A 13,920-nucleotide genomic window follows, 5' to 3' on the forward strand; every position below is an offset into this window, starting at 1 on the left:
AACTCGTACTTTTCAACTCTCCTTTTTCTCCCACCTCGCGCTCACAGACACATAACGAGTATGGCAGTCCATTCTCCCTGCAGCACGGACTACACTGCCCATGACATTCTGCATTCTGCCTATTAGCTTAGCAAAACAACAACAACAAAAAGGCGCTCTCTCACCCAGGAAACACGCAGAGCAAGAGCGTCACCCTGTAACCATGGCAACCGCAACGCTGCCGCCTGGAACAACAGAACGTGGCTGTCAAACAAAACCGAAACACATCTGTAAGGACAGTAACACCAACTTTAAAAAAGCTGGCACTTCAGCAACCCCTCAGTAACTACGGATTAAATATCCGTAGTTACTTTCTTTGTCCGCTTATCCGGGGCCAGGTTGTGGGGGCAGCAGCCTAAGCACAGAAGCCCAGACCTCCCTCTCCCCAGCCACCTCCTCCAGCTTGTCCGGTGGAACACCAAGGCGTTCCCAGGCCAGCCAAGAGATATAATCTCTCCAGCGTGTCCTGGGTCTGCCCTGGGGCCTCCTCCCAGTGAAAAATGCCTGGAACACCTCACACAGGAGGCGGCCATGAGGCATCCTTGTCAGATGCCTCAACAACCTCAACTGGCTCCTTTCGATGTGGAAGAAGAAGCGGCTCTACTCTGAGCCCCTCCAGAGGCCTCCCGAACTTCTCACCCTGTCTCTCAGGGAGAGTCCAGCCACCCTTCAGAGGAAGCTCACTTCCGCCGCTTGTATCCATGATCTCGTTCTTTCGGTCACTACCCACAGCTTATGACTATAGATGAGGGAGATTAACCAGTAAATTGAGCTTTGCTTTTACACTCAGTTCTCTCTTCACCACAATGGACTGGTACAGCGTCCGCATCACTGCAGCCACAGCACCAATCCGTCTGTCGATCTCCAGGTCCCTTCTCCTGTCACTCGTGAACACATATAGACACACAATACGGTACTATTATGTTGAAGCATGGAACATCCTGACTATGGTAGCCGTAATGCTCCAACAATCCATCAAAACATTTTGGCAGATTTTTGAGAGCCATGTACCACATAAAATCAATTCGCGGTCAGTAAGCACAACCAGAATTCATACATAGAGCACACTTTTGAGAAAATTAAAGGATTTTAAATGCACCTTATAGTCTGAAAAATACATTTCTAAAAAGGTTCTTGTGCTTAAAGTGCTTCACTGAGCTGAAATTTAAAATTAAAATATCTCAAGATATATAAAATAAAAAGAAAGTCAAAATTACAAGTGCCTCAAAGGCTTCGAACTTAACATCTTAGTATCTGAACATCTTACCTTGGGCATGGGCATCTGAGAGGCTACGCCCTTGACTATCTCTGATTGGTTTAGACCATAATGTGTGTCTGGGCATAATGTATGTCTGTTGTTGACCACACAGAGACTTTCAAAGTTCGACCGGTGCGACCTAGGATTTTTTTGGCAGAACATTAGCACATTGGCGGAATGTGCAGATGTCGCTGTGCGCTATTGGATTATTGTGGGAATTCCCTACGTCATTTCCCCTTTTTGCGCGACCAGCTCCCGATCATCAATCTTATGGTTGCAAGAAAATCAAACCTGTTTGAAATCCTGTCGCCCCTTGTGAAAGTATCAACACAACCTCTCACACTGTGCACGCGCAAACACAGAAATGGAAGTGAAAAAGTCAGAATAGCATGGCAGTGCAGTGTGTGATCTGGGCACAAGTCATGGATGCCCAGCTTGTATAACTTTGGCAAGCTCATCCGAGGCTTTTCGATGTGACCTCATAAAATGATCACGACCACAACAACCATGAAAACAGTTGGATGGACATTGCTGCTCAATTGCAGCTGCCTGGTCAATGTTTTTACGTTAGCAATTTAGCAAAGTTGATGGTGGTGTGTGTGTCTGTGCAAGTGAAAGGAGAGAGAGGGAGAGCGAGAGACAGATTTTGTGTTATCAGGTTTATGTTATGGACGCAGGTCGCATCAGAGCATTGGGCCGTATAGTGTGAGACCATGCATCATGACCTATGAACTTCTAACTCCTGCGATTCAATCGCACAGTTTGAGCAGGAGCTGAATAACGCAACTGAAAAAATCGCACACAGTATGCCCAGCTTAAGCAGTACCTTCATGATTGGTTTAGGTCATGATATGGGCATAATGTTGTCTGCTGTTGGCCACACAGAGACTTTCAGAGTTGCTAAGACTTTTTTTTTTTTTTACTCGGAACGGCTGGTCACACGGATGCAACCTAGGATTTGTTTTTAGAAAATGTAAAAAAAAATGTTTAAAAACAAATGTAAGAGAAGAACTTCAGATCCTGAGTGTGTGAGAACAGAGAAGGATCAGCTTTATTTCAGATTTTAGAGATAAACTTTTTCAGTTTGTGATGATTCTGTTCTCTTTGTGATTACAGAAGCTGCCCTTAGATTGAGACCTCAGCATCACCCACTGGCAACAGACAAATCATCCTATATCTTCATTCTTTGTAGCAACTCCAAAACTGATCAAAAGAGTACAACGGTTAGAGTACCTCATGATGTGCTGTCAGTAAAAGCTGCAGCTGTTTGTAGATAAAGACAAAAAGTCAAAAGGATTAATCACCCATGTAACTGTGTCACCATATATCATGTATGTTGAACTAAAAACTTCTGATCTGGAATTCTTTTACTGTTTTTGCCAATAGTGTGTTATTTATCATAAAGTAATCCGGAGTCATTAATACCAGAAAGAGCATAATATATATTTAAATATTTAACTTTCTTCAGGACTGAATATAATATCTTTCGGTAAAAGTCTAGAGCCTCCTGGGATTATCTGAGTACTTCTAACATTACACAAAGCAAAGGTCTCCATCACATTGTTCATGAAATGCTTGGTTTATCCATCTTCTGAGGCGGGCCTAAGATGGAGTTCTGAAAAATGAAAAGAAAAAACTACACATCTTTTCTGTAGTAATTGCTTTGAAGCACACACAGATGTCACACAGTAGAACTTTGTATTTATCTTTTATATTGGTTTAATTTTGAATTTAGTGTTTATTTGCGAGTGTAGTTTTAATTTCATGATTTTATTCTAATGTTTGTATTGCATGGTTTTTAGTGTTTTATTTGACTTTTTTTTTTTTTTAATCCACTGTGGATTGGCTGGCATGGGACAATTAGCTGATAGGGATCACCTGCTGAGGTATGGGTGTATCCAGAGGTGGTCTTTCAGCTGTTTAAAGACCTATTAAAAGCAAGCTAGCTGAGCACTGGAAGAGAGAGGCTCCAGACATGAAGAGGAACACAAGAAGGCCATGACGGACTCCAGTGCAGAATGCGAGCTGGGCTGGGATGTCATAGGCCCAGGTGGGGGACAGGAGACTGTCTGGGACGAGGCTGGCGTGGACCCCGCTCTGGAGAAAAAATTTCTGGCCTGCTGGTGGACCCATAATGAACATTCATCTGGGGTTGTGGGACAATTACATCAGGGGATTTTAGTGCATGTAAAAAATATATATATTTTTACGGGTTTTAGAATTGTTTTATCTAGTCTCTGTGGGAATTTTAGCATATGGAGAACATTTTATTGTATACAAAGGAGCTTGCAAAGAAAAGCGTCTGGACTTCTTTAAGTTACTTGAAGACGTTTCACCTCTCATCTGAGAGGCTTCTTCAGTTCTAAGGTCAAATGGTGGAGAGTCCCAGATAGGTCTGTGAAGGTTCTCAGTCATCCAGGTCATCGTAGTCAAAGGAGCTTGCAAAGAAAAGCATCTGGACTTCTTTAAGTTACTTGAAGACGTTTCACCTCTCATCCGAGAGGCTTCTTCAGTTCTAAGGTCAAATGGTGGAGAGTCCCAGATAGGTCTGTGAAGGTTCTCAGTCATCCAGGTCATCGTAGTCAAAGGAGCTTGCAAAGAAAAGCGTCTGGACTTCTTTAAGTTACTTGAAGACGTTTCACCTCTCATCCGAGAGGCTTCTTCAGTTCTAAGGTCAAATGGTGGAGAGTCCCAGATAGGTCTGTGAAGGTTCTCAGTCATCCAGGTCATCGTAGTCAAAGGAGCTTGCAAAGAAAAGCGTCTGGACTTCTTTAAGTTACTTGAAGACGTTTCACCTCTCATCCGAGAGGCTTCTTCAGTTCTAAGGTCAAATGGTGGAGAGTCCCAGATAGGTCTTTTCTTTGCAAGCTCCTTTGACTACGATGACCTGGATGACTGAGAACCTTCACAGACCTATCTGGGACTCTCCATTTTATTGTATACTTTTTTCTTAGTATTTTGGTTGTTTTATTTCTACTGTCCGCCTCGGGGAATAAACTGTTGTTGATCAGACCTGCTTCATCTTTGTGCCCTTGGTATCTGACTCACTCGCTCCCCCCTTGTATCTAAAGAACCAATTCTGGCGCGACAACTTTAGTGTCTACATTACACACAAACACACACTCTTTTTGGTTTAAAAAAATCGTGGAAATGACCTATATGCGAGAAATATAGATAACTTTTTGAAATGCAGATTTTTTTAAAAAAAAATGCATTTTTACAAATCAAAATAATTAAAAGTATAATTTTCCCATGCAATTACTAACTTAGCCATCTCCTGGGGTCTGGGCTTGTCCTTCCCAGCACTCATGAGGCTTCTTTTGCTACACTGCGGTATGAGGTGTGCAGAACACTTTGTGCTAACCTGTTGATGGGATCTTGTGCCGCTGCTACAACACTGGCCTCCAACTCCTAAAAAGACACCGGTATCCCTAAATTTAGCAGATATTAACTGCAGGCTAGCTTGCTACAACAAATAGGCTAATGTTAGCATTTTATCACAACTTCACCAGATGTAGCTAAGAAAACTAAACTTATGTCCAGTCCAGTGGAATAGCAAAGAAAGATGAAGGAATATGATGACTTACCTGCGGTTTAGAGGCTCCACCTGAAATTGAAGCAGCCATTGAAAGAAACAAGTACTAGTGGTCTCTATGATGTATACAATACATGCGGTCAGAATCCCCGCCCCTCAAGCATGCCCCCAGACACCAAAACAGTGCCAGCAAATTGAAACTGAAAAAAATGGATTGAAACTAAAATAAATAAATAAACTGTAAGCAAAAACAAAAAATACAATGTACAGCTTAAATGTCAGTTACAGTTTTAATTGTTTTTCACTATCATTTTTTTTTTCACTTCCGGCACAAGATTTTTCAGTACATTTATTTCAGTTACCATATTTTTTTTCAGTTTCATTTTAAGGGGGCATCGTTCTAACTCCGTATCTCTCAGTTAGTCATTCATGCTGTGGGCTGCTTCACTGTCTTGCTCTGCAGTTGGTCCTATTCCTCTCTGAAGGAGCAGCTGGTGGTGATTTAAAAACTTTGTGTTTAACCACATCTGGTTTAGTTTAATAATAATCTTGGTGATGTATTATTTTACATTGGCCACCTTTTTTGTTGTAAATTTCAGTCCATTGTGGTGTGAATTTGTGAACATCAGTGTGTCAGCAGGCAAGTGTAAATATTGATATGAATGAACGGAATGTTTGATGAATGTAATCTGCAGAAACATTGTTTGAGCGCAAGTGGGTCTCTTTCTTTTGACGGCTTCATCATCCAATGAATGGTTGAGAAGTAGATTCAGAGTAAAAGAGAGGAAGTAGGCAGATGTAGAGGGAGATCTAGGAAATTAGCACAGGAAATAAAAGGACAGCGAGACAGAGAGGAGGATGTGGAGATGGGGACGAAAGAAAGAGGACAAGCTGTCTGCTGCTGATGGGATCCTCCTCTGCCGCCTGTTTTGCAGTCTGGTTGCTTAGCAACTGCAGTGGCCTAAAATAACCTGCCAGGGGACAGAAATAGACCAAAGATATATGGACAGATTGTCTACTCTGTGTGCATGTGTGTGTGTGTCGTGAAGTGGTTTTTTAGCTCATTTGATTCATATATGACTTAACTGTCCTTCTAGAAGTGTCCCTACCTGATCTATACCAAAAACCTGATTAGCTCTGCGCATGTGCAAAAGTATGAGTACTTCCTGTCACGACTGTAGTTTAAAACTAGCAATTACCTTGCTGTTGTTGTTTTGATGTATATTATGTTCACACTAATATCAGTGTTATATAATTATGTCAGAGTTTTTTCTGAGTTAAAGTGGGCCTTTGTATGTCTTTAGCTATACATAAGGTAGAGATTATAAACTACATTTATCATTATTTAATAAGTAATCATGCAAATGCGGTTATTTTCAGTTACTTTTTGCAACTGTAAGTTTTTCTTTTCACAATAAGAAGCAGACACCCAACCCAAAATGGGAAGTTGCTGTGACAATCAAATGTACAGCTGTATCAGTTCAACACCACTGCTGGCTTATATACTTCCATGTAAAGCAAATCTTTCTTTGGGAGATTAACAGCTTTGGGTTTGTTATGGTTAAACTACAGTGGTTTGAAGATGGACTAAAAAAAATACAAATTACTGCTTCTTATCTTGGTGTTTTATGGAAGTTATTTAAACTGCAGCAAGACTTAAAAAATTATGACTTTAACTTTCAAAGTGGGGTCATTTAAAACTCCGGCTGTATATTTATATCTGCTGTAGTGTTGTTTTAAATTGTAAAAATATTATTATTTCATATTTTTATTTCAGCTTTTTATAGTTTTGTACAGTAATTGGCCCTTTGTTGTGGCACAGATAACTGAAAAATCTATTGGTTGTTTGTCTCAGATTTCTATTGCAATTTTCAACTTTTAATCACTGCATCTGATGTTTTGCTGTAAAGTTATGGTTAACAGCCTTAAAGTAGTAAGCATGCTGCAGAAGCCTTGAAACAGATACTTCATTCTAAATTGTCAGAAAACAGTTCAGTTGATGGAAATCACTTTATCTCCTTTTTACATAAAATTACTTAAAACATAATTCATTATATATAAATATTTTAAAATATCTGTCAGAGATAAAGGTTGCTGTATAGGGACAATGTCTTTGTTGCTTAAAGGTTAACAAAGGGATGTATGTACCAGTCACAAATTGAAATGGAATGCCTTATACATTGAGAATATTTGCTCACCCTTCTGCACACTCATAATTTCTCTCCCTGATGAAGAAATGATCCAGTTTAACCTTTGCCTTTGCTTAAGATTTCAGGTTTTCAGGACCACGTTTTCATGGCATTAAGAGGATTAATGTTTTCTTAGAGGAGCCATTACTGTTAGGAACCTTAGGAAAATAACACATACCATCAGCTATGTAGCTGTCTAATAATCTTAATGGTTAAACATTTTTTTAAAGCACACCACATACTTGAGTCCATTTTTGAGTGTGTGTTTCTCCGACCGTATGTCACGACAAAGGCATATGGACAACACATCAGGCACGCTGGTGCAAAGCCATTATCCAGTGCTCTAACTGGTTGCTAAGCTGATTGTCAGGGAAGTGACATCAGAATGTTTAGTCAGCACTGGAGGCAGTTGCTGAGCAGTTTCTGCACCTTAGCAACCACTCCAGTGTCCCTGTAACACTACGTCCTGCAGAGAAGAGCGAGGGATAAAAAAACAAGCATGACAGCAGGAAGTACACGGTGCAGCAGTAAAGATGATAAACATTATTGCAACAGGATGACTATTTTTTCCTCATTGAGACAATCTACTGCCATGAAACATTAAAAAAGTCACAATACCATTAAACAAATGTGAACACTTTGAGGTATAAGAAGTATTGACATATTACAAGTATTTTTCTTCTTTATTATCCAAATTTGACATCTAGTAATACTGTCTCTTTTTGTAGTCATATAACGTTTTCTGAGTGGTAAATGTGGAACCCATAGTATATTTCATTACAAAATGTTAAATTAACTTTAACTTTAACCCCACAATTAACAGTTTAAAAATTTGTTTCATGATCAGTTTTAAAATCCGTTTTGGAAAAGTTATTTTTACATCTAATTTAAGTTTGTAGTAACTTTAATACAGTTGGACCAAAATATTTAAACTCATGGAATTTCAAGATTCCATAAAGTCTAAAGTGGGGCTAGTTAGTAATGTAATTTTTTGTTTTAAATTGACTTCTACATCAGAATTTTGGAGTTTACAATTTTGGAGTAAAACTGAAATTGAGAAACTGTGTTATATTTATTTAGTGAGGGGAAAAAAAGAACATTTAAACCCTAAGGAACTATTAACCTACTGAGAAAGCAGTGAACACATTTGTTATAATTTTAGTTTTTTCTCTCTTATCTTAAACAAGTTTTGAACAAGTTGGGCAAACCTCTGATTAAAAACGAATTTGCCCCTAACTGATACATTTAAAGCTCCTTGCTCTGCTTCAGCAGCACAAGAGACTAATGTTTCTCTGTGGTATCAGTGACATTTATTTAATTTCCGCCCGAGGCAGCGATGTGTATAAAGAGTGCTTGGATATAAATAAAAAAAACCTGTAATGAGAATCTCTTCAGCAGGGAGATCGCAGCCTTCTAGCTAAAGTAAAACACCCTTAAACCTAAAAGCATAATTTGGATGAAACCACATTAAAGTTGGAGCAGGTGCATCTTATTTTGTTTGGCTCTCTCATATGTCTTCTTGGGTTCATTGAAAACTTTGGTGCAACCTCTGCTTCTGAGCAAGTCACACTTTGCATTGGGCTCATGTAAGAAAAGAGAATGACTCCATTATTGCCCAAAAGGTTATCAAATACCTCCAAAAATGCAGGGAGGCAGGGAAGGAAGGGAATCCAAACACAACACTCCCAGCTGCCCAGGAGAGATAGAAACAGGTGAGGGTCCAATTATAATCTTTTAATGGGTGATACGAGTTTTTATAATCAATGTAAGAAAATAAGAGAAAATAAGAACAAACAGGAGAACTATGGGCCAATTAGTGACTTTCAAAATAAAACTAAACATCATCCTTGGTCATTGCACTTTTTTTTTTCCTCTTCTCTTTTCTTTAACCCCCAGTTGTTTGAGGCCGAAAGCTGTCATTCTCCCTGATCCTGATTCTCGCAGAGGTCTTATACCCTTGAAAAGGGATTGTTCCTTCCCACAGTTGCCAAGTGATGCTCACAGCCAAATGTCTGATTTGGGAGATTTCTCTCTAACTATTATAGGGTCTTTACCTTACTATGTGACCATTGTTATCAATTGGCACTATATAAATAAAATTTAACTTAAAATAAAACTAAAATAAACTCCTAACAGAGCTATATTTAGAAACAAACTGGTTTTTAAAATAATAATAATTTGATCCCAAACTGAATTTGAAAGTTCGCTCACTTACAAACAGTATCTAGTTTACCTGGTAGGTTCATTTTAATGGAAAGGGACATAATATCAACAACAAAATCCAGAAAAAACACATTTCATAAAAGTTATACATTGATTTACACTGAGTGAGTATTTGATATCCTACAACCCAGCCAGAATTCTGGCACGTAAATCACAGTCAATTACAGATAGTCCTAATCTGAAATTGTTGTTTATAAAGTCCACATGCTTACAGAATCAGATTCTTCCACTTGTCCATTCTCTACTCGACCCACTGTGTTGGGAGGAAGAAAAATGACCTAAAGAACACCATCCCCAGGATCAAGCATGGATGTGGCTGTTTTTTCTGCTAAAGGTATAGGATAACTTAATCAAAGTGAGGGGCCAGTGAGAACCTCCTTCTCTCAACCAGAACGCTAAAGATAGGTCATGAATGGGTTCATTTCTTTGTGAGTAAGCACATTTACAAATTCAGCAGGGAATAAAATAATTATTTCCCCCCACTGTAAGGTGCTCCACCAAAAACTTTCTTGTGATTGCTTTTCTTGCTTGCCTGCAGTTTGCATGGGTGATGCTGACTTGTCTGCAAACTTCTCACCAAGCAGTAGTGCAACTGTAAAAGAACCAACCGCCTTCAAAGTAAAATTGTTCCCTTTTGAACACTCCCAGATACATACGAGATAGAAACATGGGTGATATGTTTGAAATGTTTGCTAGAGCGGTGAGGTAGAAATTTCACTTTGAAAGCAAACATTCTCCATCTGTGATTTGAGTTGCACTTTTCCAATTTAGTAGTTAGCTAATGTTTGCAGACAAGTCTGCATCTTCCATAGCAATCTGCTAGTAACCAAAGCAATCACAAGGTTTTTGATGCAGTGCCCTCTTTGTGACTGATTTCCCTACCCATGGCAAGCAGCCGCCAGCAATCAGTCCTGTAATACACATTTTTCCCTACTCTTAGAAAAATTATGGTTCTGAAATGGTTCTTCAGATGTCTTCATGGTTCTTTAAAGAACCATTGTTTGAAAGGTTCTTTGTGGCACCAAATAAGGTTCTTCTATGGCATCAGTCTAAAGAACCACTTTTGGTTCCAGTTGGCACCTTTATTTTTCTGAGTGTAGTGGCCAGAGGTTGCAAGGGTCTTTTGGCCTGTGTGATTAAAGCCTAACCAAACCAAAACCATTTAGTTGGACCTCTCAAATAAATTACTACATCTCTTTCTGGGCAAAGGTTTCCCATAATGATATTTCACACAGGGAAAGACCCAAATTCAGGAAAGATGCAGAGTAGAGTTAAAGACACACAGTCTGAATCTTTAATCCAGAAACAGGCAGTGAGGCAAACAATCCAGTAGCAGCAGGCAAAGACAGACAAAGACTGTGAAGCGGTTCAAAGCATTATACACAAAAGGATCAGTAGGCAACAAAAGCTGGAAAACAGTGAGTTATACTAGAAAATTGAGGAATATGCCTTGAAAGTGTGACTGGGAAAAGCACAAGACAACTCCTTTGGCCATTGAGGAGTAAAAAAGTGGTTAAAAAAAGGAGGTATATTCACTTAGGAGACTAATGGGAGACAGGTGTGGCAGACTAAACACAGGTAACACTAATGAGATAAACAAAGCTGTTATTTCCCCATCACATTCAGCGTGTTTAATTTATAGAATCTGTAAATACCCGTTATAGTAATACTGTCAAACAACAGACTCCAAGCAAACGCAGTTCACTGAACCTATATCCAGTCTAAAAGAATCCAGATGTGACAATCCACATAACAGTTTCACCATGTATCTCATCATAAAATTGGCTGCTTTCACTAGTTTTACTGATTTAGTCGTGGCAAACAGCCTTATAAAGTTTAAGTGCCTCAGCAGTCCCCGATGTTGTCTCATTTATCTCGATTAACAGAAACATTACATTTGTGGTTTCCTATTTTAAAGAAACTTCACAACATTTAGAAGTTAATGTGTACTTTCTTGTGACATAATTATTTTTAATTTCAGCGCTGAATGTGTTGCATGTCTCCATCTGTTTTTCATTTATCACAGCAGAGTTTCGCTGTCCATAGTCTGAGGTGTCTTTTTGTCCGGTCAGAGCACGCTGCATGACTGTTTCACACTTTCATGTATCACAATTTTGAATCATTGGGATTTTTTGAAGTTGCAATTCATACCAAGTAAAATTGCATACCTAAGTCCGAGGAAAGCCACTGTTGTCACACCACTGAGCTGCCAACATTTTCACCATAAGGACATTGTAGAAGTGTTGTTTGGTGTAATATAAAAAAAGAGAAATTAATGTGGGCAAATTTCATTTCAGCTCATCGTCACACAGAGCACTGTGGCGTGCTTTAACACCCAGCACACGCAGGTGCAGCAAGCTACTTTTATTCCCTATATTTTTGTAAAATTACACCACTGCTAGTCTACAACTCAGGTCTACCAACATCCTTCTTTGTCTCTGATGTGACCTGAGCAGTGAAAGCTTAGAAAACAGCCTAGATTAATTGATTTTGGTTCAGATAAAGGCGCCTACATGCTTTGTGATTTTTGCATTGTTTTCTGCAAGAAACACTGTGTGAAATTGATCTAATGAACTCGTGTAGGACATTAATTTCGATGCCTGTAGACTATACAGTGACAGTATGTGCTGAACTGGGGCAAAGGTACATCACTGTTCAATGCTACGACCTCCGAGCTGGGTCATAATAACAGTTGGGGGACACATACAAACAAGGCTTCAGCTGTTGAAACCTCTTTATTGTTGAAATCACAAATATTTTGTATTTCCACCCTTGAGGATATTTGAAAGTGCATGGGATTTTTCCCAACCAGTCTACATGTGTTTTGTGGACTTTGACCACATCTCTTGGGGTGTCCTGTTTAGGAGTGGGATATCAGTCCCATTGTTACGAGGGAATAAATCTCAGTATAACTGTAGTTAGAGCTCTGTTTGCATTGCTGGGAATAAGTCAGACTCGTTCCTGTTGGGCTTTGGACTCCTCTAGAGCTGCCTTTTGTCACTGTTTCTGTTCATAATGTTTATGGACAGATATTTTAGGTGCAATCAAGTAGTGGGGTGTGTCAGGTTTGATGGGGTCATAGTCATGTCTCTGTATCTTGCAGATGTTGTAGTCCGCCTAGCTTCATTGAGTAAAGACCTTCAGCTTACATCGGGAAGGTTTCGAGGTTTGTATTGAGTTTCTGGTCAGATAGAGAGACTGACAGGCCTGTTGTCATGTAGATGCTGTACTGGTTTGTTGTGGTCAAAAGAGGCAGCAAAGGTCTCAATGAACTTGTGGGTAGTAACCAAAAATTTGAGGTACAGCAGAAAAGAGCTTCCTTTAACAGATGCCTGGGCTCAGTTTTAGAGATGGACGAGGGCTTGGTCGTTTTCATATTCAGGGTGCTCCTTCACATCAAAGGGAGCCAGTTGAGATGATTCAGATGTGTGAACACGACACTTACTACATGCCTCCTAGGTGTTTCTAAGATATTCATCTGGGTGGAGAGCCCAGTGCAGATTCAGGGCACACTAGAGAGATAATGTCTCTTGCCTAGTTTGGTTTCCTCCTGAAAGAACTCGAGGATATGCCTGGGGAGAGGGAGGTCTCGGCATCCCTGGTTAGACTAGTGCCTCTTGTAAGCTTGATAAAAAGCAGAAAGTGAATGTATAGACATTTTATTTCTACCTTCTCCCTTTGTGGTTATTTGTTTGTTTTTTCTACCTCTTCATGGCAGTATCTAGGTGAACAGCTCTTAAAAGAACTACACCTCTGACAGAATATCTTAAATATTTAGAAAAATTTAACAGAATGACAAAAAATACGACTCAACACACAGTTACATATGGTAAGAATTGCTCAAAAGATTGATTAAATAGTAATGTAACTAAAATACAGGCTCTCAAAGGGTAAATTCTGGAACAAAACACATCAAAATGCAATGTCAAAAAAAGCTAAATATATAACAATAAAGTGCCACTATAAAGAAAAGTTGTTTAATAAATTCAAAAAGCAGAATAAATAAAACTACTTACTAAATGTAGTTAAAAAAACAACAAGCACAGTGAATGTCAGATGGCAATAAAGTGGCTTAGTATAACAGCCTTCTGGAGCTCTGTGTCCATGCTTAGATCAATCATGAGCAGGTCTGGTAGTACAACAACACATCATCCTCTGCGTCACAGCTGGAGTTCATGTCTGCAACCATGTAATTTACTGGTTTTCTCTTTCACATTGGGCTCATTTATAGATATAGAACTGCTTTGTTCAATCAGGACATGGTCAAGCTTTAAATTCCTTGTTTTAGTAGCGTGTTTGTCTCTTTTCCTTTTTCTTTAAAGGGAAAAAAGACATAGAATCTGTGAAATGTGGCTTTTTTAAAACCAGGAAACAACTTAGTTATTAATACTGCTATGGTGCCCTGTATTCATTACATCCTGCTTTTCAACTTCTGCCCTGAAGAGCTTCTTAGCCACATTGCCCTTAGTCAGTGTTGCTTTAATGCGGTCTTACTGCTGACATCAATTATAACTTCATACAGTCTTCGTTGAGTGTTTGATGTGGGTTCTCTGTAATTTCACAGAGTGAAGATGGTGCAGACCAGGACAGTCCAGAGGAGGGGACACCGGCGAGCCCCCGCAACAAGCGCAGAGTGGGTCGTCCCAGCAGGAAACGCAAACAGCTGCTTCCTGTGA

The 13,920-nt window shown here is 39.5% G+C and overlaps 1 protein-coding gene across 8 annotated transcripts in view; it reads left to right on the plus strand.

The window, feature by feature from the left end:
- Positions 1–13,920, plus strand: part of LOC146501913 (DNA (cytosine-5)-methyltransferase 3A-like) — a 101,763-nt gene that overhangs the window by 18,110 nt on the left and 69,733 nt on the right. For all 8 annotated transcript variants that reach the window (XM_085132428.1, XM_085132431.1, XM_085132430.1 and 5 more), the window contains exon 3: positions 13,809–13,916. In XM_085132428.1, the coding sequence (XP_084988554.1) occupies positions 13,809–13,916 (108 nt within the window). The remainder of the gene's footprint in view (positions 1–13,808; positions 13,917–13,920) is intronic.

The sequence above is a fragment of the Neolamprologus multifasciatus genome, chromosome 15 (assembly GCF_963576455.1).
Source record: "Neolamprologus multifasciatus chromosome 15, fNeoMul1.2, whole genome shotgun sequence".
NCBI lineage: Eukaryota > Metazoa > Chordata > Actinopteri > Cichliformes > Cichlidae > Neolamprologus > Neolamprologus multifasciatus.